This window comes from Lissotriton helveticus, chromosome 7 (assembly GCF_964261635.1).
Source record: "Lissotriton helveticus chromosome 7, aLisHel1.1, whole genome shotgun sequence".
Taxonomy (NCBI): Eukaryota; Metazoa; Chordata; class Amphibia; order Caudata; family Salamandridae; genus Lissotriton; species Lissotriton helveticus.
In genome coordinates, this window is record NC_136068.1 from 205,009,989 (window position 1) to 205,034,258 (window position 24,270).

Consider the following 24,270-nt stretch of genomic DNA (forward strand, 5'->3'; position numbering starts at 1 on the left):
CCTGAGCCAGCCGCCCATGGCTCAGCACAGTCGTCTGGCAGCACGGCCCCTCTTCACCCCAGGTCCTCCTCACTTGGCCCCACTGAAACAGCCACGAGAGTCCAATGGGCCACGTCCATCTGGCCCTGCCACCATCAGCCGCCCTCCGGAGTTGTAATAGGGTGAACTATTGCTGCCGCTGAATGTCAGAGGGGTCTGTAGGGGCTTGAGAGGCAGTGGTCCCCCGTCCTGGTCTCACGGGCTTATGGCAGGCAGTTCCTCATGGTTCGTGTATGCCTCCAGCAAAGTTGGGCCACCGGGGAGGACAAAGTAAGTGGAAGTAGGGGGAAAAACCACTGCCACTGAGGGTCAGAGTGGTACGGAGGGGCCTGGGAGGCAGCAGTCCCCCATACTGGCGTCGCGGGGGTATATCAGCCAGCCCCTTGTTACATGTAAGCGCTTCCAGCAGCGTTGGCCCACGGGTAAGGGGGCCGATCGTGCAGTCGTGTCAGGCCTAATTTGTTGCAGGGGTGCTTTCTCCCACCCACCCAGCAGGCCCGTGCGCCCTCACCTGCTTCACATCATCTTAAGCATGGCTGTTGGTGGGTCTCCGGTGCTCATCCTACTGCTCTTACAGCCACAATATGGTCTCAGGCAGCTCTCCCGATCCGCCCCTAGCACGGCCCTGAACAGAGGACCCACGGCCTAGGACTGGCCCAGCCGGTCCCACAGTAGTTGGTCGGCCTCTCTCCGGTTGGGCTCGCGCATGTCCGCGCTCCCACCTGGGACCACACAGAGTCAAACGCAGCCTGGGGGAGGGGCACAGCACGGCCCAAGTCGTGAAGTTTTGGAGGGGTAACGTCCCTTTGTGGTACGCCGCAGCTATGTTCTCACCACCCACAGCTCCAGTAGTGGCCCAGCGAGCTCTCGCAGCCCGCGGCCTGGGCAGGCCCCAGCCAGGCCTATCGACACAGCAGCAAGTCAGATGGGTGAGATGGCTCCGGCTGATGTCTGGCTCGACCAGCTATGCCAAGCCTGCACCCTCTTGACAATAATTTTATTTATTTCACCAGGTTTCCGATGGATATTGCATTCAGCCAGCAGGGTCCACTCAAGGTGCGGCCATCTTGCAGCCGGCAGACCACAACCCCAATGGAGTGTACTTTTTAAATGGTCTCCAATGCATGTCAATGGAATCACTTCCTGGAAGATGGAATGATACACCAAATAAGCAATAGCATAAGGTTACATGTCAAGAACTTTCTCAGTGGTGTCAAGGTTATGTCTATTTTTTGAAGAATTGTTAACAATGCTTTTGCAGACAGCTGTACTATCAAGCAACACCTCAAAATCAGCCTGGGTAGTTAAATGTCAATGCCTGACAGAAGGTCTGATAGCAAGTCTGTTTTTTCAATGGTACAGCTCGTGTGGTGAACATCCTTCCCAGATGAGATTTAAAAGTTCCCAAAGGACCATATCAAATTCCAGCTTGAGGACGTGTGCACCAGCCACGCACATTTGGTTCCAGATGAGGATGGTTTTGTACATGTTTAAAATATTATATCTAGAAAAGGCAAGCCATCTTCTCAAAGAGAAATATTTTTTAGGTCTGACATTCGCCAAGACCGTTCGATTTTACCATTACTATGGATGTAATAGTCTTACTTATGGTGGCTTCCCCCAGCCTTTCTATTCTGTCGGACTGTAGCTATCATTCACATCTTTCTTCCGCCCGCAACACCATACAGCATGGGCAATTGGGTCAGCCCAACTCTTCCATTGGCTTACTGCCCTGGGAGTGACGGCATTCTCTTTCACAAGGGGCACACCTACACACCAAGTAGTTTCCTTGAAAGTCAGGGACTACTTTGGCAGTATGTGCTTTTAGCCATTGTTTGAGGTCTTGCATTAGCACAAGGAGCACCTCCACACACAAAGTAGTTTCCTTAAGTGCTGGGGACCTCAATGCCCATGTGTTCTTTTTGAAACAAAAAAATACTTTTCCATGTAGAGGGCCAGGCAGCTTATCCAAAAGTAAAATTTTGCAAAAACCATGACAAATCAAAACAGGCATTGAAAAAGCTAAAATACTGATGACCAACTCCAGAACCAATGGCTTTGTCAGTGCTTGTCTTTATATTGGTGAGGGTCCAGCAGCTCATCCAACAATAACATTTTACAAAACCCATGACAAACAAAATAAGCATTACCAAAGCTAAAAGGCTGGCAGAAAATGCCAACCTTATTAGCTTTGTTAATGCACATTCTTGATTGACAAACATATATCTATTCAGAACACAATGCAATAAATGTAAATGTAATCCAGAATTCATCAGTTTTGTCATTCAGTCTAATATTTACGTTTCCCTGCTTGTTACAGCTCTCTAATAAGTCAAAGAAATAGTAATAATATGGATGATAATGGTGATAATAACAGCAAGAGTTGAGAAAAAGAACGCCTTGTTTCAATCCCCACATATTTGTGATAGTGCTGCCTTAATTAAGCTCAAGAAAGGCAAAGCTCCAGATTACGTAGCACCATTAGATTGTTTACATTAGTTTGAGAGGCATCTGTTTAAATAGGTTAATGGAATGTACACAGATTTAAAGAGATACCTGTGTAACATAGTACAGACAACCAGTTGTGGCTGGTGTATGGGCAAAGTGGCGCGGGGCAATACACATTTTTTTTAAACGTACCTGAATCCCGACGCATCGCCTATCTTCCGGCTACACTGCAGACACATACTCTCAGACTGTCCTGCGGCAATGGCCAGTTGCTGCTCTCATAGCATGAGAGCAGTGTCTGGATTGGCTTGAGCGCACTTGATTTGCACTCCCAGGGAGACTTGGAGCCTACGCCTGCTGTCTCCAACCAGCAAAGCAGCTCAGGTTGGAGACCGCTTCAATGGGCATGTCAGTTTGGCCAAACCGACAGCAGGGCACCTACAACTCCCCCTTGTGCCCGTCATCCCCATGGCCCCACTCCATAGACTCCACGGTATGGAGAAAAAAATAATAATAAGCATGCTTTATTATCATTGTATTTTTCAAGTTTTGCGGCTGCTGGCAGGGGGGCAAAGCTCCTCCGCAATACTGGACGAGCTGCCGCTGCACACAACACTACAGTGCCATCAATAAGTTAAGGTTGGTCCATACAGGATGGGTCAAGGCATTCTCAGCAGTAATATACTTGTGTTTGTCTTAACTCTTATTCGTAGATGGCACCATTGCAAAATTCCAGAAGGTGTTGTGGTGCTAGAACAAGCGTTGTGACAGGTGCTGCCGCACCCCGAAATAATCCTGAGCACAGTGCTGAAAACAAAATGCTAGAGCCAAAATACACACCTGGACACTATATTATAAATGTGTGTACTTGGTGCTAGGCACCCATTAAGAGTGCTTACACTTAACAAGGCGAGTAGAAGCCACCTTTCTAAATAGACATGGCATTTTTCTGTTCTCCCCCCTAGCGCAATTTACCAAACATTTGTTTGAGGAATTGCAGCACCTGTCCAGCAGGCACATGAACCCACAAATCAGTGCTTCATTTGAGCCGGTGTTTGCAGGTGGGGGCTACTGGCATTCATTTTGGGGGACCAGCACCTATTTTTCCTCATCAGACGTTTCCTGACAGCAAGAGAGGGAAAAACACAAAAAGTGGAAAGACGAGGAAGAGAAAGACGGAAAAACCTTCATAAATGGAGAAAGCAGTAGCCAGCAAGAGTGAGACAGAGCAGGAGGGAGTGTCTGGTACTGGATTAAAGAGACAAGACTAGGCAGATACATAATGCCATGGGCAGCGGCCTTTTGAGCAGAGCTTTGGGCATCGACATTTATTCTTTTACAAAAGTAAGCACTACTACCGATGAAAAGCGCCATTAATCAGCATTACCTGCCTGTTAGGAGCCTGACCCTTGTCCTCCCAACGAAGACTGGTTATGTTTATACAGGGCACGCTACAAAATAAAGGTGCTTGCATGTAATTAAATGGCATGAGCTGGTTAAGGTTTTCGTTCTCAGATCCAGGATCACTAAAATATGTATGAACATCTGCAGTGCCCAGAGATAATGATACTGAGACGTGATGACAGTGTGCTCCTTTCACCATTTAGATGGCTCCCTCGAGCCGCCTGAGCTGACGAGCTTGGGTGCGCCTGCATGCCCTGAGTGGAATTATGCCTGCCAAAATTAAGCAGCAGCATGTCCAGCAACCTACGACCTTTTCCCTACTGATGATGGAGGCATCCAGAAACAAGTGTCTAGGGATACGCAATAACAAATTAAGGCATTAGCCTATTATTACTTCAAACTTTGTACTGAACTGAAAATGATGCACTACATCAAACAAGATGCCCAGAGGTAATGACGCTGAGACGCGATGACAGTGGGCCCCTTCCCCATTTTACCGTTTAAATGGCTCCCTCAAGCCGCCTGAGGGGATGAGCTTGGGAGCGCAGGTATGCCGAGTGGGATTATGCCTGTGAAAATTAAGTGACAGCATGTCCAGCAACCTACGACCTTTTCCCTACTTTTGATGGAGGAATCCAGAAACATGTGTCTAGGGATACACAATAACAAATTAAGGCATTAGCCTATTATTACTACGAACTTTGTACTGAACTGAAAAGGATGCACTACATCGAACAAGATGCCCAGAGGTAATGCCGCTGAGACGTGATGACAGTTTGCTCCCACCCCATTTTACAGTTTAAATGGCTCCCTCGAGCCGCCTGAGGGGATGAGCTTGGGAGCGCCTGCTTGCCCGGAGTAGAATTATGCCTGTGAAAATTAAGCGGCAGTATGTCCAGCAACCTATGACCTTTTTCCTACTGATGACGGAGGAATCCAAAAACGCGTATCTAGGGATACGCGATAAGTAATTAAGGTATTAGCCTATTATTACTAGGAACTTTGTACTGAACTGAAAATGATGCACTACATCTACCAAGATGCCCAGAGGTAATGACGCTGGGACATGATGACAGTGTGCTCCTACCCCCTTCTACATTACACGAATAGTAAAAAAAAAAAATTTCACAATTGTGAACACAATCCTCAGAGACACAAATGGCAAAAAAGTAATCCTGTAGCACATTTCCAACAAGCCAATATGCATTGGGAAGTTACATACGAAATTGAATTATATTTGCATGCAAGAACGTCTTTCATATAATAATTTATAATCAAGAGGAATTGTGACGTAGTAAGGGGAAGAAACACACAGAGTGCTCACAGACACCAACAGGAAGAACAAAAACAATTGACGTCAACAAATAGCAGCAAATGAATGATGCATCGTGTACGCATCTGGCGTGACATACACTAGTACATAGACTGGTACCAACTCCACTTAAGGAAACATACCTTTCAAATCAAACCACCACTTGAGCGAAGGTTTTTTCGATGGAAAGAAGAACAAAATGATGACGATTGAGATTCCAGTTACGGCATCTGAGGTGAACCTGCCAGAGGCAAACACGCATTACTGGAAGTACTTTTCAAAATGCTGACCGGAATTTTTTGTTAAAGATGATTAAGAAGTCTGAATGGCATCCTTTGTTAAAAGCCTCTTTAGTGTTCCACTTTAATCTATATTTATAGCTAGTGATTTGGCTTAAACGATTGATGGACTAAAAATTAAAAGACCGGGTTACATACTATGTGTGAGTTGGGTACAGAAAATGAAGTAGTTTCATAAGCGTAGCAGTGGGAAACATTTTAATAAAGACTTCTTTACATTTCATTATGTTAAGCTCTTCTTAATCAGTGTTGTTTACCAGTATTAAAAATAAATGCAGTTTCAATTCACAATTTTACAAAGATCCCTTGAATTGAGGGTGCTTGGATTATAGCTCATTAGTTTCACATACTATGCGCTTACATATTTTCATGTTTTGCAACAATTTACGAGCTATTGCAGAGTTAGCACTTCGAAAAATGTCAGTGTTAAATTGAAAAAAAAACTTAAAGAAAAGGGACTCAATGTGCATTTATATTACACACATGGATTAGTTAGATTGCACTACTGAATATCGTCACCAACAATATCGTGGCACACTAATTGAGGACAGAATATCGAGGGGCAAATATATCTTAAGGATAAGTACATATAGGGAAGTATCGATCTTATATTCCAACTCTACATCTACATACCTTGAAGATATATGTACTGTGTAGGTGCATATATGTGGATTTAGGAATAGAGTAGCTAAACTTACTTACCAGTTGATATTTTATTTTCAATGTTCTTTCCTCAATATTCTGTTCCGTCGATATTGTTGAATTGAGATTCAGGGGGCATACTGTTTGTTTAGCACCAAGAAACGCCTGGGTGCACTTAGAAATATTCATGTCCCATGACCATTCTCAATCCATTCTTTCCTATTGTTCTTTATGCTAAGTTTTAATGTTGTCGTTTTAATGTTGTCCCGGGTCTAGCCCCATGTAAAAGAAATTGAAATGCAGTTTTTCATGAGGAGTGCCCACTTTCTTATTTTCACTTTTCCATTAAAAGCTTACAACATTAAGATGCCAATAATTGCTTTGGTGTTAAACCCATTTTGTTTAATCCAGTATTGGTTGTAGGATTCACTATGTAGATGGCGCATACAATGAAAGTTGAGTGCCATGCAAGATTGGCAGTGATAGGACATTTTGATAAAGAAGAACCATGGCCTGGAACTTTAGGATGGACCATGTCTGATTTGCACAGGCTCGGTACCTTTCTGGAGAGTCTTGGTGCAAAAAAAAGCATTTTACTGGAAGGGATCCAGAATAATTGCAAGCGACTGTGATTTGAGTCAAGCATTCCACAAATAATTTCCTTAATTATCAGTGAAAGCTATGCCCATACATGGGTCCTGTGTTCGCAATGAATGAGGACCCAATTTGAGAGCAGTCAATTTGAGAGCCGAAACTGCTCTAAGTTTGCTTTGGATCCGATTCAGAAGGAACATGGTCCGGTATTTTCAACTGGACTGTTCCTTCTGGAGCAGGATCAAGTCCGAATTGCGAAAAGTTGGTCCTCGTTTACAATGGCCCAATGGATAAAAAGACAATGGGCCGCAGCACTAACTACTCACTGGAATTAATTTGGAATTTCAATAAATAACTTGTTGCATTTCGTGGTGCATTTAGATCATCCAGCTGACATTCCATAAATCCCATATTTTTAATATAAATACAAGATGTTTGCGAAATCGGTGCATCTTATTTGTCCCATTGTGTCATGCTCTCTAGTGTGAAGAATGTCATGCTCTTAAGTCATAATTTTTACTTCCATCATTGAGGATCAGTTAAGGTACGCCGGAGTTACCAGAAGACCTGGGATTACAAGTACTGTGATAACTCCCCAGATCCATTGTCTTTCATCAGATATTCCACCTGCTGACATTCCAGGGGAAATGAAGCCTAGAATTACCAAAATTTCTTAGCAATTCCTGCTTTCTCAGGAGAATCTTAGGGTCTTTCTTGTAATCCCCATTATCTCCGCTCCTAAACGTTTTGGTAGCCAGAGTATCATTAATTCACAGGGGCAGAGTCAAGTTGGGCAATAAGAGGAACCTCATAATGAGGCCTTAAAACACAACCCAACCCTATTACCCTGTCAGAAGTCTAGTTTCAAATGAGGACAAGCTGCACTTTAACTGGAAAAATAATTTTGCTTTTAAGCCCTAGTAACTTCTTATGCAACATATATCCAAGAACATGACTGGCCCGTGCAGGTAAGAGCAGTGGGGTGGGGGAAGGGTGGAGTTGACAGATGACAGCGCGGTAAAATAAAATAAAAAATAAAAAAAACACTTGCCTTGCGCTCGGTGATGCGGCGAGCGCAAGGTTTCTTTCTTTTTTGTTGTTATTCTACCTCGTCATTTGTCAGCCTCCTCACCCACACCACGTTTTTATTTGCTCCTCAATGGGCAGTCTGCAGACACACTTGACAAAATTGGACCAGGGCTGCACTGGGCCGCACAGGCCATTTATTCCACCAGGCATTCCCCCGGTAGACTGGAGCCCTTGCTGGCCGGTTTTGAAAGCTTAGGTCCACTCCTGTTGCCTGGTTCACTTTACCCAGCTCCTAGAGGTTAATTGCAGCAGGTACAGGAGACTCTGAGATTGAGAGATTTAGAGGGAGGGGTAGGGAAAGTAGAGAGAGGGTGATCAGGAAGGGAGAACAGAGAATGGATAGATGGAAACAGAGTGATTATGCGAAGAGACAAAGGGTGCAGGATGGTTTGAGCATTTTTGCCAGTGCTGCTTTTGGTTCCCCAGCCTGCCCTTGGACTGGACATTGATCACCTGGGGTGTTATACCTCAAATTTCGTTCCTAGTACTGAGCAGAAGTACACTTCTTGAAGAATAACAACATAACAAATGTACAAAAGATTGCTTTGGTAGTCTGTATAAAGAAGTATTTCAGCTAGCGAATGTACCGACGGTCAATAAAGAAGGGCTGAAAGGGCTGGACTCCAGGGACCTTGAGCTGCTTCTCTTGAGTCTATTAATCCTGACACACTAATTTAGAGGAGGATCTTGAAAACAAGTTGACACCAGGAATTCAACTTCTCATCTTCAAGCAGACGCCCTTACAAACATGTGTGAATGGTCACTTTGGCACTGCTGAAAATTTCAATGGATGCTCTATCAGCTTGTCAAACAGATTAGTGACTCCAAGATTGCAAGCTGATGTGGGATGCAACACAATGTGGATTGCATTAGTTACCCACCAGTCTAGCTGAAGAACACAGAGCCATTGAGCAGAGACATAAGGAATCAACAAGAGGCAAGAACCCAGTGCAATCCTCGAGCAAAGGCAGGCACAGGATTGGTGAGTGATACAGAGTAATTATAATACAACAGGAAGCTGCAAGGAATCCCATTAGAACATAGTTGTAGAATTGTAACATAAAAATCACAGAGTAGTGCAGTATTATAGCATCATCTTGTAGGCATGCAAAGGGCATAATCTGACCTATGTAGTGTCAATGAGTACAGAGTGCAGGAACCATGAATGTGAAATGGACTTAAAAAACGGAAAAGAAATCATAGAGAAAATAAATGTATAGCTGAGAAAAGAAAACTTTGAAAGGGCGTGAAAATGGAAAAGAAAATTAGGCAAGCCTAGAGCACATGACAAAACTGAAAATAAATGATACAGGCACCTAGATGCAGTGCCTAATTTGTAAAAGAATAAAGGCTGGGAACCAAGGTTTTGGTCAGAAGGCTAAATAGTATTGATCCCAACCAATGTCTCATTAATCTACCACCAGACACCCACTTCCTCTTTATCCCCCCTCTTTAATCTACTTTTTCTTCTATGATTTCCGTCTTTGTCACTGTTGTCCTCTTTTCCCCGTTTGTGTTTTTCTCTCTCTTGCTCTGGACCAGAATCTTAAGGGAAATATAACTGCTGGTCCCCAAACAATTAGCGCTGGTGGGCCCAAAGGATGTGTCAAAAATCTTGCACACCTCTTTAGTTGCCACTTTTACAATATTATAAGTTATATTCATTATATTGAAAATGAATAGAAATAAATATAAGTATGGTATTTCCGTCCTCTCACCAAAACTCCAGACACTATACATTTAATATTACATCGGACAATGTATTTTTAACAGCAAAAAATATAATGTCAGAGGCCTTAAGGTTGCCTAAAACATTCCTGAACAAATACATTTCGCTGAAATATTTAATCTTACCCAGGTTTAAATAAAATTGCCCATCCAGGAATGAACTTTGGATCTCGTGTAAAGAGAAGAATAGCAAAGAGACAGAAAAATACCAATACCGCTTGTTCTGCAAATCTAAAATATAAAAAAAGAGCAAATAAAAATAATTACAAAAGGAAAACAGTTTTTTATTCGTAGTGCAAACTAATAACTGTACTTGCTCAGTGTGTTTTTCATTTAACTGCCAAGTTGTCAGACTCTCCGAGCAGTTCTTGTAATAGTTTAGTAATGGTGAATTGGTCAATATATACCTTTAATAAAAATTAAAATACAAACAGAGGAAACAACATAAGCCCCAAAGTCATACAAAAAAGTAGAAAAGCATTATTAACAGTGCTGCATTCTCAATGGACCTTCAATCAGCAATCTATCTAAATGTATGTAAAACAATCCAAATAAAATATCAATTCCAAGTTTCCAAAAATACAGACAATGGAAGCACTTTTGAGTACTTTCACTATTGCATCATGGAAAGTACACAAAAAAAGCCTGAAATTAGATCCCGTTATTATTTTCGGGATTTGTAGAGCGCATGCCTACCTTTAAAAGGTTTCCCAGCGCTAGCCTGCTTACTGAACCAAGATTAATCAAACATTCACGATTGCAATGAAAGAGGTGGAAACAGCTAGGTTCTAAGCTGCTTCCGAAAGGCTCTGAACCTTGCACAGGCTCTCAGCGAGTGTGGCAGGTCGTTCCAAAGCTTAGGGCCAAAACCGCAAATGCCCGACCACCCTGGCCTAGGAACCATTTGCCAGGTTTGTAATGTATCCAGACACCTAAGATCTCAGACAGATAGGTTCTGCATCAGCAAGGCACTTGTGCATCAGGTATAAGGTCTTAAATTTGACTCACCGCTCAATGGACAACCAGTGCAGAGTATGTAGCAAACTGCTGAGGAGATAAACCTTGATTGGTGAAGAAGTAAATGAGCTGCTTCATTTTGTACAGTTTGAAGCCATTTGAGCAAAGATTTTGCAGGACCCAGATACAAAACATTACTGTAGTCCAGTCTGGAGATCACCAGAGCCCGGACCATTGCTCAGCAAAATCGTCTTTAGCCATTTAAGGATGCCGAAGCAAGTGGCAGAAACTTTGTTTATCTGGTGACTCATGGACAGCTTGTCATCTAGCCATACTCCCAGACTTTTAACCACGTGAACTTGGGAAGAAGGTATACACATAGTAGATTCCCAGAGACACGGACCCCAAAGGTGGGGGTAATTGCCCACTAGCAGAGCCTCCGTCTTGCTCCATTAAGTTTCAGTGAATTGGTGTTTATATGGGCTGAATCTTGTGCAAGACAGATATTAAGGGCTTCTGCATTGTGGTTATCCTTGATGGATAAGGATACCACATTTTGGGTATCATCAGCAAAAGAGAATAGTTTAAGCCCATGGGATCCCACAATCTTGGGAAGAGGCCTTCTATATAAATTGAACAGAAGTGGGATATGGGTAGGAGTCTGTGGAACCCCGAGGCTATAAGGTATGGTTTAGGCCTGTATTGATGTGCATGCACCTGAAAGGTGTGATTGTGCAGGAAGGGTCTTAGCCAAGAAAAGACTGTGCCCTGTATTCCCATACCTTCTAGTCTGAGAAGCAAAGTGGAATGGTTCAGTGTGTCGAGTGCGACACTGAGATCAAGAAGGAAGACTCTTTTGAGTCGGGCGTACGAGGACCAAGCGAAGCTGGTTCTGCAGTAAAAGCAAGTATACGCTTTATCAAAGTAGAAGGATTGTAAATTTATGTCTAATTCGTATTGAAGACATACTTATTGGATTAAAGAGACAAGAGGGGTAGTCTCTTTTGTGACATTCGTTGGAAGTATTCTAAGAAATTTGGATGTGCAACAAATACCGTCCTGAAGATGGACTTGGGGATCTTGTAGACCAACGTGAGAACGAAACGTCGATGAAAAAACATCTTTTTGCTCACATGTATATACTGATAATACAGAATGCAAAACAGATTAAATGTTTTGTTTGATCTCGCTCAATATGGTGTTTTGGTTTCCATATGTTTTGGAAGCAAAAGTTGTTTTGGATACTACGGGTAAATGAATGAAGAATACCAGTAGTATGTCCGTTGCCAGGTTGTGATTTATATTGAAAAACTTTTGGAATAAAATAATCATTTGTATAATCTTGTGTTTATGAAGGAATTCCCTGTACGGATGTACTAATGATCACTTATGTGACAATATTTGAAATAACAAAGGTTGTTGAATGATTCCCCTATGGACAATGATATTTTGTGATTGAACATACCCAGTCCCAAGGGGATTATCGGGTCGCCCTATTCTAGACTAAATTCCAGCATCAAAAGATTTGATGAATCACCATGAATTAAACCAAGTAATTTGTAGCAGTGTTTAGCACTGATATGTGCATTGCATATGTAGGATAATGCTTTTCCTGCAGAACTGACAAAATCACACACAGCCTACAGCTGGTTGGAATGTATTCTTAATAATAGGAGTGCAAGATGGTTTGACCACAAGAAGCATAGACTTTGGTTGTTGATCATCGAGTTCTCCAGACATAATGTTGGTCTCTTCTTGAATTCACCCATGTGTCAAACATCTGCACAATCTCTTGCTTGAACTAAGACATTAGATTAAAACTAATGGCACCCAAGTGGTGCTTCATCTCCCTAGTATTCTGTCAAAGGTTTGCAAAAGTGGCAGAGGTGTCCTCACAGATACTGTTCTAAATGAACACTAACTGGCTCAGTTTGAATATAGCCAAAACCTAATATTTGATTGCTGGCACAGATTTGACTACATGAAATGAATATGAGAATCGCAAGTTCAGTAATATAGAAATTCCTGTATGTTACGTCCAACCCGGGGGTTGGGGGTTATAATTGACTCTAGGCTGAATGTAAATAAGCATGTTAACCGCGTTATTGCAGTTTTTAACTTCCACTTTAAACTGTTACGGAATAGAAGGTTCCTCTAATCAGAAGTGGACTGAGAAACAGTATCAATGTGGTATATTAAATTCTTTTGACTTCATCCCAAACTCTGGTGCCACAGCAATGTATAACCTTCCTGGAAGCTTCCTCTGTGTTCTGACAACTGCATTGGCTCCCTGTGGAGCCTTATTAAAAAAAAACACCTTGGTATTGACACACAAGTCAATGCAGGGCAACAAATCAATGTATTCCTTGTTTTCAACTCAGAACATTGAGATTTGCAAAAAAAACACCTGGTGAGTCCTCTAATTACTGCAAGAAGAAAGCCAAAGGACAACCCTCCTAAGCCATAAGTTATGCTTTTGGTAATTTAGACTTTATCAGCCTTTTAATTTATAGACCAATTGATGAATATCAGAGCATATTGTCTTGAAAATAGGATATATAGCCACAGTATGCAAGTTAAAATTGAATTAAATAATAAATATTATCAAAAATAAATGGTAAAATCGTTAAAATCAAACAGATATGAACCCTTACGTCCAGCTACTAACTGTTCTGAAAGTAACTAATTGCAAGAACTAAACACTATGCAATGCAATTAAAGATTCTAGATGGACTGACTTCTTTATTAAAGTGGAAATACTATGGTCCATCTAGCTTTTTAATACGTGTAGGTCACACAATAACATACACGTCATATGGGACAATATTGCCAGGTACATGTTATAGCTAGAGTCTTTAGATATTTATGTAATATGCATTTTGCACCAAGAGTAAGCTTTTTATTTTAGAACCTAAGGTAAGCAATAGATGGGAGGCCCATATGGTTTGTTACATCCTTTCAATAACATTACTCTCCTTAGAGAGTCACATTCTGCAAATTCAACAATTCAGCTATGCAACCGTTAGTAACTTCGCAGAATACTCATTGCCTAGGTTGGTACTCTCATTCCCCTCTACAACCCATGCCAATGAAAAATGAACATGAATTTGAATATTACAGTTTAACATAAAGGCATTAAGGCATTGCCTTTTCCTTAAACATCCTTTGTTAGTTCAAATGATCATGAAGTATAAAAGCGAGGGGCTGTGTGTGTCTTATCTTTTTTTCTTAATACATGTAACTTTGTTATCTGAATTAACATGAAATGCAAAGTGCCGTCCGTAGTTACAGTGAGTCTCCAAGCCAAAGTGGCCAAAAGTCCTGGATAAGTTATAGTAAAAGTTGTTTCAACCTTTCATGACTTACTTTGGAAGAAAATCTGACCTGGAAACCAGTCTTAGGCTACAGTGCACCTCATGGTCTTGGCACTAGTGGATAAGTTATGTAGTTTTACAGTAAATAATTTCTGAATAACGACAGTGTCATGCCTTAGAGATTCACTTCCAATGATGTTTTGCACAATGATTTGCTCTACTCTTGTGCACCTACATTTTTTTGAGTTGCGGTTACCTTATAAGACCTTTAAGCCTTATAACGCTCCTCGCCTGGAACAATTCGCAAATACTGGTAAGTTATTGTCAATTTTGGATAGCAATATTTCAATGCTTCATCAAGTGGTACTACAAGAATTGAAAAAAATAAAATTACCATTATTCACTGATGCAAAGACTTGCTATTAAACCAAACTGGACTTTAGGAACAATTTAAAACTTGAAATGTGCTTTCACATACCCCCGTTTCTTTATTAAGGAACATTTGTAGTCAACTCACTTTATTGGTCCAAGTTTTCGATAATCTTCTTTTATAACAGCAAATGCTTTGACTTCCGCTGCAGATCTTATTTCAGATTTCTTGTGTCTAGAACATCTAACAACATAAATGAAAAAAAACGTATACCAATCTATATGTATAGTTCAGTTTTTGAAATGGACAGCTGAAATACTACTTAAAATTTGAATATGGAAATATAACAATTTATGTAAAACAAAGTACATATTTATGATCTTCAAATAATACAGATAAAAAAAGTTTTACAACTGTGTTTTGTAATATGATAAAAGAGGTTTTCTTTGCTCTGCTGTGATGAACCTATGTGGATATAAAGTGAAGGAGTACTACTAAAGGCATGTGGCTAGACCCCATTAGTAGTTTTTCCTGGAAAGAGTGAAGAAATCTAAAAAAACTGATACCCCAGAGAAAGATGCGAATAAAGCCTTTCACAAGTCCCTATCAGTTACAACTCAAGAAAAATAACAGAAAGACTGCAGTGTACTAAAATCACAGACATTGAGCAACACTGTGTTGCAGGGAGTCAGGATACTTCAGAGCCATGGTCTTGTGATCAAGGTCAAATTACTGTCAGATTCAAGTATAAATGTGGTTTGATCTCCAGTGCTGCCACGCTTGCTGGAGTGTCCAATGTCAATAGCCCTATGTTATATGAGCATTGACGTTATTTAGGGGTCCAGCATCTGCCACTCCTAGTATGCACTTGCAAACCCAGGCACGGCCTTTGTGACCCCTGACACTAGTGATAGAGAAGGCAATGCCAAGAACAGTACTTAAACAGGGCCCTGATGAACATGGTTTACTTATTGCAGCTACCACCAACTTGCGACATGAAACTTTTAATTCAGTTAAGCAAATCCACTTAGCAGTGCAATACACCCTTAACTGAATATGTTAAAAAACGAAAAGTTATTTAAACAGCATGTTGTCCAGATTTCATTGCTGTAAAAGCATGTGCTCGAATTTAAAATGTCGCCTCACAAGTGATCATAATGAAAGTGCATTATATATGATAAGGAATACGTTCGGCAATCAGCCCTATTTTATTCAACATTTACTTAAAACCTCTGATTGCGGTCATCAAAACACATAATATCAGCATCATAAATTATGCGGATGACACACAGCTGAACCTCTCCTTTGAGGGAGAGGATTCAACACCAGTGGAGGTGTTTCATAACTGCTTGCGGGACACGGCACGAGGGTTGCAGAACTCCCTACAATTTAATGCAGGAAAGACTGAGGTGCTCTTCTGTGCTGCGAATAGGATTCCTCATCCCCTTCCCTGCAATTTCTGGCCCCCTGGAACTTCGACCACAGTTCGACCGGCGAAAACGGTCTGTAATCTGGGCATCATGCTTGATAAAAAGCTTACTATGGAAGCTCAGGTCACTTAACCGACAGTATGCTGTTTTGCGATCATTAGGTCCCTTCGGAAAAATTTTCCGCTATTACCCTCGCAGGCGCGTGCACAAGTGGCAAGGTGTACGATTCTCAGTAGGCTTGACTACTGTAAGGCCCTTCTGCTGGACTCTCCTAACTTCCTGCTGGACAGACTACAAAGGATTCTGTCAGCAGCAGCGAAATTAGTATTAGGGTTGCCTAGAAGATCTTCCGCGTCTGCGGCTCTGGCAGAACTTCACTTGCTCCCTTTGAGTCAGAGAGTGCAATTTAAATCTCTTTGCGCTGTTTTTAAAGCCCTTCATGGGATAGGGCCTGTGCTGATGTGGAAAAAATTTGAATGGTATACCCAATGAGATTGCTCCGCTCCTCATCCGCGAGACTGGTGAAGGGACCAAGGTTTAGGAAAGCTAGGTCAGGGGGTAGATCTTTTGGGGTGGCAGCGGCCAAACTGTGGAATAGACTGCCTTGGGAGATCAGACAAATTAGGGAGCTCCTTCCATTTAGAAAAAGTGTAAAAACCTGGCTGTTCCCAAAGACTTAGATGCCTGACCATGTCTTTGATACTTCCCCCGGCCTTTTTGAGCCGCCTAGCGCCAGGATGCCTGCAAGGTCACAGTGCGTTTTACAAGTTGAATTAAATAAATAAATTAATAAATAAATTAATAGCCAAGCTAGCATTCAAAATATTGTCAACCTGAATTAATACAGGTGGATGAAATCACTATTTTTTTATGTGTCCAACTATTTTTTACCAGTATATTTTATTCTTGGGGCATACCATAGAGGAACTAATACACCAGGATTGTAGAGGAACTAATACACCAGGATTGTATATGATTTCAATATGTTAGATTCCCAGTGTTTCTGATTTGAAGAAAGACACGTTGTCATGCTGTGAAAAGCAAAATGTGTAATGTTCCTATCTTGTGAGCACCCTATTTAAAATAAGGTGTAAAGATATCTATTAGACATTGTTCTATGTTAGTAGCTGTTGTGTTACTGTATATTGTGCACATTAGGAGCTACTAACTTAATTAGAGTCAATTATTGTGATGCTGTCAAGGTCATGTATTATCACTTCCTGGTAGAATTAAGTGTAAACATTAATTTGATGTAATTTCCTATGATGGCATTGGGGCAAAGGATGGGCATGTGATGTCACTTCTGCTACCCCTGGCGTTTTGGTTAATTGGCATGCAACTGCTCAGTACTCTAAAACAAATCCGATTCCCTAAATTAAGTTTTGGCTACCTTAGGAACCAATGATAGGGATTGTGGACAACAACAAAAAACAGCAATTACTACTCAGGCCCCAAACAACAGCACTAGGATTGTGCTTTTATCCCAACCACGAAAGCACTTGTGGATGTAAAACTGGTTACAAACAATGCCAGTGTGAGTCTAAGCAGACCAACAGGCAACAACCTCTGAGGCTTTCACTGATGATTAGCCATTTAACTTCAGATTCTAAGTGGCCTTGGTTTATTCATCAAAGTACAGGAGAAAGTTCAGGTTGTACTTTAGATTTTCTATACAGATGCTGTGCTCACCATAAGAGAAGGATGAATTCCAATTCAGCAAACAAAGAATATTTTAAATATTATCTTCAATACAAACATGAATACAACAAGTTCTTCTGTTTTTAGCACGAGCTTTAACTGAATTTGAACAATGATCTGTTTGTTTATTGAATTTGGGGCGACACCCTTTAATAACTGGCTGAAAAGGGGAGTGGGTGATTGAGAAGCTGTGCAAAATATCTTGGGAAATTTTTATTTTCTTCAAAATTCTGACTGGATTTCACCTCAAGAATATTTAGAATTATTGTTACCAAATCAGTGTTCGAACTTCTGTATTGTATTAAGTGCTCCGTGTGGTATTAGAAGAAACTAAAACAATTATCACCTCAAGTAAACACTCAGAAAAGGAGCAAATGAATGAAGTTACCTGATACGGATTGCCCCATGCAAGATGGCGATCCAAAGCCAGCCAAAGAAGAGGAAAAGCAGCATCAAAGGGAAGGCGAACAAAAACCAAGATCCGAAGTTCACCACGTCGCAACCTGGAAAATAGCTTTGCAAACAGAAGTTACGTAAGTTGGTGTAAGCAAATACCTGCATACATGGTTTACAGCTTGTACAAGGATAATGGAAAATTTTGGAAAACACACTGCGATTTCAAACGTGAACATAAATCCTCTGCATTCTGACTCTCTTAGATAAGTCGTGCCACCTGCATTGAACAGTTCTATGAATAAGACCTCCCAACTAAATTGAAAATCAGGTTTTGTCTGTGTGCCATTTTCTCGAATTTCTAGTGTTTTTCGGGGGATTTTAAGGCTATGATAGAATGGGGATCATTAGCTCAGACTCATATATGCTAAACTAAACAACAATTACTTGGGATGATCTTAAAATCGCATTCAATACTCTATTTATTTATTTATTTATTTTTGACATTTATAGAGCGCAGCGAATACCCGCAGGCGTCTCGGCGCTAACAATTCGCATACTTGAAGTCAATGTGAAAACTAGTGAGAGAATAGATAAGTCTTATTGGTCAAACAGCCATGTCTTTAAAAGTTTGCGTAACTGAAAAAGTGAAGGGCTCGTCCTGATGTTTTGAGGGAGAGTATTCCATAGTTTGGGTGCTGCCACTAAAAAGCGGCGATCACCCCAAGACACTGTTTTGGATCGTGGGATCACTAGTTGGTTTGAGGTAGAGGAACGAAGCTGTCTACATGGTGTGTAGGGTTTCAGTTGATCCTTGAGAAAGTGAGGTCCTTGATTGTTGAGTGCCTTGTAGACTATACATAAGAATTTGAACTTTATTCTATTTCGAATCATCTGCCAATGGTATTCCTTTATGATTTCGGATATGGCCTCAAATTTGAGCGTACCAGAGAGCAGACGTGCTGCAGCGTTCTGTATGGACTGTAACTTCCTTGTAACCCTGACCTGGGCATTTAGGAACAGACCGTTACAGTAATCGAGGGACGACAAAACTAGGGAGCTGACCAGTGTTTTAGTCGCTGCCTCCGGAAGAAAGGGGCGAATTTTTCTAATCATTCTAAGTTTGTAATGGGCCGTGGTTGCTACTTTATTTGCATGGTCCATGAAGTTAAGTCCTTCGTCAAAAATAACTCCCAGGTTCCTGACTTTGGCTGTTGGACTGGGAGGTATACCGAAGGCTGCTGGCCACCAGCATGATGGCCAAGCCGGTAGAAGAGGTCCAAAAATAACTACCTCAGTTTTTTCTGAGTTAAGCTTGAGGCAGTTTGTAGCCATCCATTCTCCTATTTCAAGCAATCCATTTTTAAAATGTTGTGCCACCTGTCCTACATCACCTTTGATGGCCAATACCAACTGCGTGTCGTCCGCATAGGAGGTTAGGCTCATCCCATGTGCTTTGATGACATTAGCAAGGTCCGACACGTAGATGTTAAATAGTGTCGGACTGAGGGACTGAGCCTTGAGGAACCCCGCATGGCAACGAGAGTTACGCAGATTGGAAAGGTCCTAGAGTGACTGCTTGTGTTCTATTAGCCAAAAAAGATGCAAGCAGGTCATGGTATGGTCGACCGTGTCGAAAGCTGCCGATAGATCCAGCAATACTAGAATTGCTGTCCCACCTTGGTCCCGAATTGCCCTGACATCATCTGCGGCTTTAATCAGAGCCGTTTCGGTCCCGTGATACTTCCGGAAGCCGAATTGTGTGTCATCCAACAATCGGTATTTCTCAATGTATTCCGATAGTTGAGAATTCATGGCCTTTTCCACCACTTTAGCTAAAAAAGGCAGACTAGCAATAGGCCGGTAGTTTTTCAATTCATTTTTGTCAAGACATGGTTTTTTTAATAAGGGTTTCAATAAGGTGTTTTTTAACGAGTTAGGGTAAATCCCAGATAACAGTATAGAATTACAGACTTGTGTAATTACTGGGGTGATGGACTCCATAACTGGTGGAAGGACTGAGAAGGGACAGGGATCAAGAGCGGACCCTGTTTTGATTGTAGAGACAATGGTCCTTATGTGGTCACATGTGAGTGCTTGAAAGCTGGTAAAAGCATTTACCGAAGGTAAGCTGGGGGAAGCAGCATTCACCATTGGTGGTTTAAAGGTGAAGGCTTGGTATATATCATCCACCTTAGTGAAGAAGAATTTGGCCAAGGCATCACATAGTACTTGTGACGGAGGAAGAATAAGGTCAGGGGCATTGCCTGACAGGGATTGGTGTCACTACAACGCGGTTTTTTACAACGCATTCCGTTACATCGGAATTTTTACAACGCAGGATCCATTACATCGGATGCCATTACAACGCATGGCATTACATAGCAGATGCTATTACAACGCATGGCATTACATCGTAAGTATAGGTAAGTATATCTTTTTAAAAAAAATGTAATTAAGTTAATTTAATTAATTTAATTTAATTAATTTAATTAAAATACATTTTAAAATAGTAATTAATTTAATTTAATAAATTTAAATCTATTTATTTAATTTAATTTTAATAAAAATTGTAATTAATTTTAATTAATTAATATAATGAAATTAATTTAATTTAAATATTTTTAAACATAATTAAAAGAAATTAATTAAAATATTTTATGTAATTTAATTGATTTAATTAAAAAATGTAATTAATATAATATAATTAATTTAATTTAATAAATATATTTTAATTAATTTATAAATGGTAAATATAATTTAATTAGCCCTAAGCACAAACCCAACCCTAAAACACCCCTGTACCCCAAAACCCAAACCCTACCCTGAAACCTAAAAACACCCCTGTACCCCAAAACCCAAACCCTAACCTGAAACCTAAAAACACCCCTGTACCCCAAAACCCAAACCCTGCCCTGAAACCTAAAAACACCCCTGTACCCCAAAACCCAAACCCTGCCCAAACCCTGCCCTGAAACCTAAAAACACCCCTGTACCCCAAAACCCAAACCCTGCCCTGAAACCTAAAAACACCCCTGTACCCCAAAACCCAAACCCTGCCCAAACCCTGCCCTGAAACCTAAAAACACCCCTGTACCCCAAAACCCAAACCCTGCCCTGAAACCTAAAAACACCCCTGTACCCCAAAACCCAAACCCTGCCCTGAAACCTAAAAACACCCCGGTACCCCAAAACCCAAACCCTACCCTGAAACCTAAAAACACCCCTGTACCCCAAAACCCAAACCCTACCCTGAAACCTAAAAACACCCATGTACCCCAAAACCCAAACCCTACCCTGAAACCTAAAAACACCCCTGTACCCCAAAACCCAAACCCTACCCTGAAACCTAAAAACACCCCTGTACCCCAAAACCCAAACCCTACCCTGAAACCTAAAAACACCCCTGTACCCCAAAACCCAAACCCTACCCTGAAACCTAAAAACACCCATGTACCCCAAAACCCAAACCCTACCCTGAAACCTAAAAACACCCCTGTACCCCAAAACCCAAACCCTACCCTGAAACCTAAAAACACCCCTGTACACCTGTACTTATTTTAAAAATTATTTTAATGAATATAATAAATAATAAATTAATAATATTAAAAAACATAAATAAATATATTTAATTATAATTAATATTAATAAAATTAAAAAAAAAATACTTACCTATACTTACGACGTAATGCCATGCGTTGTAATAGCATCTGCTATGTAATGCCATGCGTTGTAATGGCATCCGATGTAATGGATCCTGCGTTGTAAAAGTTCCGTTGTAAAAGCCTCCCGTTGTAAAAGTTGCGATGTAACGGTGCATCACCCCTGACAGTGTTTTGGTGATCTCGTATAATTGCTTGCTTGAATTTTTGGCTTTGTGGATTTGATCTGAATAATATGATTTTTTCACTTTTACGATCATAGCTTTGTAAAGCGCCAATGATTCTTTATAGCATGTCTTACTTGCCGTATCATAAGTTTTCCTCCAGAGCCTTTCCTTATTCCTGTTACTTTGTTTTTGTAATCTTAAATCATCAGTGTACCAAGGAGCAGTCGGTTTGGATCTGTTCCTGGATAGGGATTTGATGGGAACTGAGAGATTGGTAGCCTGGCCAAGCCAGGTCTGGAATTGTTGTGTTGCCACATTAGGGTCAGTAGACACCATTGGACAGGTACGGTCCAGCTGTGTTTTCAGATCGGACTGGTTTATGTTCTTCCAATCTTTAAAAGAGCTTTGGGTGGTTAAGGTAAGTTTCTTATTTGAATGAGTATTAATTGTGATTTTACTAAGTATAGCATGATGATCAGTCCACGGCATCGGTAAGATGTCCGTTATTTGTAGACCGTCAACGTTAGAAAATATCGCATCTAGGGTATGGCCCACCGCATGAGTGGCAGAGGTGACTAGTTGTCTTAGGCCCAGTGTTTCCATATCAGAGATGAGGGTGGATGTGTTGATTTGATTGACTTGTTCTAAATGAAAATTCAAGTCACCTAGGACCGTAAATGATTTTTCTGTGGCTAAAGATTCCATTATAGTGCTAATATTAGTGAGGAAACCAGTCTTTGTTCCTGGGGGACGGTATAACAGTATCCCCTTGAAGTTAAAAAGGGCGGTTCTAACTGTGAACCGTTCTCTGGCTATAATAGCCAGGCCACCTCCTCTTTTCCGTACTGTCCTGACGGTAGGTTTTGTGATTACTAGGTCTGGCTCCGAAGAGTCGTCGGTCCACGTTTTGGTGACAAAAAGAATGTCTAAATTATAGTCAGTAATGAAATCCGCTATATCCTGACTATGCTTGCACGGTGAACGGGCATTAATAAGAGCCATAACAATGGTGTCCTCTTTGATATTCATTGGTTGATTGGTGTGAGCAGGGGCAGTATTTATGGGTATAGCGCTATTACAATGTGGACAGAGCGTGGTGAGTTCGTGTAAAGCCAGTGTAGGGTCTAACCTTGGACAACTCGAATCAGGCAGTGGTCGGAGTTCCATTAAGGACGTGTATGAATACGCCAGATTGTGATTCATTGGCGGCCGGCCAGGGGTTATGGCCCTAGGCCCGGTCCCGGCGCGGACGGGCGCATACGGGCTTGCCTTTGGCGCGCCGCCGGCGCGCCCGCTGCGCGGACGGGATGATCTAGCATCTTTATACATATGAGAGAGGAGGAGGAGGAGGGTGGGAGGGGTCCAACCACTACACCGCAACCCTTACCTCCCTCAAGATGGCGGCTGAGGTGGGTCGGTGGGTCGAGTGAAGTGTCAGTGCCCAAGGAACGGCAGCGCTGTGGACAGGAAGAGCCTGTGTTCAGCCTCGGGGCGACGCTAATCTCGCGCCGAGGTAAGGGGCTATATTTAAAAACGATTTATCTAAAATATATACAGTTGCTTAAAAAAGACGCTATTTGTAATCAACAACGTCCAGTCAATCACACAAGAATAGAGGAGAGATCCCCCGACTCTAAAAACTGCTCACCACCCCTAGGCTTCATCTATCTCTTACCCCTAAAAAGAAATCTCTTACCCCTAAAAAGAAATCTCACCATCCTAAACTCCACCCATCCCTGATGCCAAAAACTTCTCACCAACCCTAAACTCCACCCATTCTTGTCGCCTAAAATGCTTACCCACCCTTCACTAATCTCTGGCACCTAAACACCCTTGACACTCCTTTCCCTGAACCCTAAAATCGTATCATCCCTAAACTTCAACCATCCTTGAACCAAATAAACCTTCCCACTCTCAACTCCACCTATTCCCTCATCACCCCTTAGATCTACATATCCCTGAACCCTGAAACCCTTCACCACACTCATCTCCAGCCATCCTGGAGCCTAAAAGGCCCTCCACTTGTCTCTCTGAAACAAAATGATTTTAAGCTTGGTCTCGTGGTGCCTACTTAATAATTATTTTTCATTTGGCAATGATGTTTTCTTAGAAAAGAGAGGAGTTGCTATGGGGGCCTGCTTCTCCCCCAGTTAAGCATGCTTGCATGTTGGCTGGTGGGAGGAGCAGGTCCTCAGAAAAACTCATGCTATTGATTTTAATAATCATGTTTTGTACTGGTTAAGATACATCAATGATGATTTTATTGTTTGGCAAGGAAATGAAACAAGTGCAATGGCGTTTATCAATCGTATTAACAACAATACTGCTAATATTAAATTCACTTCTCATGTGAATAAGGACTGCATTGAATTTCTTGATGTGAAGGTGTACCACAACCAGGGGCATTTAGCGACAATGCTTTTTAGGAAATCCACTGCTGTCAATCTAACACTCCATGCCAGCAGTGGCCATCCCAAACATCTGATCAAAAACATCCCCTATGGGGAGCAATTATGTTTAAAAAGAATATGCAGTACAGAAGGAGACCTAAAAAGATGTACTGAAAAGGCTCTATGCAGATTCAGACAAAGAGAGTACAGTGAAGGGATCCTGAGAAAGGCAGTAGACAAAACTAATGAGAGAACCAGGGAATCGTTGCTGAGCACCAGTAATAATAAAGAAAAGTCCAAGGTTGCAAGCACAGGACCTAGGCTAATCACTACC

The 24,270-nt window shown here is 41.5% G+C and overlaps 1 protein-coding gene across 1 annotated transcript in view; it reads right to left on the reverse strand.

Annotated features, from left to right (window-relative positions):
- The window catches only part of SLC13A3 (solute carrier family 13 member 3), a 421,387-nt gene that overhangs the window by 96,163 nt on the left and 300,954 nt on the right, over positions 1–24,270 (reverse strand). The window contains exons 6-9 of the mRNA XM_078651950.1: positions 17,713–17,838; positions 14,344–14,439; positions 9,682–9,786; positions 5,347–5,444 (exon numbers count right to left, since the gene is read on the reverse strand). Of these exons, the coding sequence (XP_078508076.1) occupies positions 5,347–5,444; positions 9,682–9,786; positions 14,344–14,439; positions 17,713–17,838 (425 nt within the window). The remainder of the gene's footprint in view (positions 1–5,346; positions 5,445–9,681; positions 9,787–14,343; positions 14,440–17,712; positions 17,839–24,270) is intronic.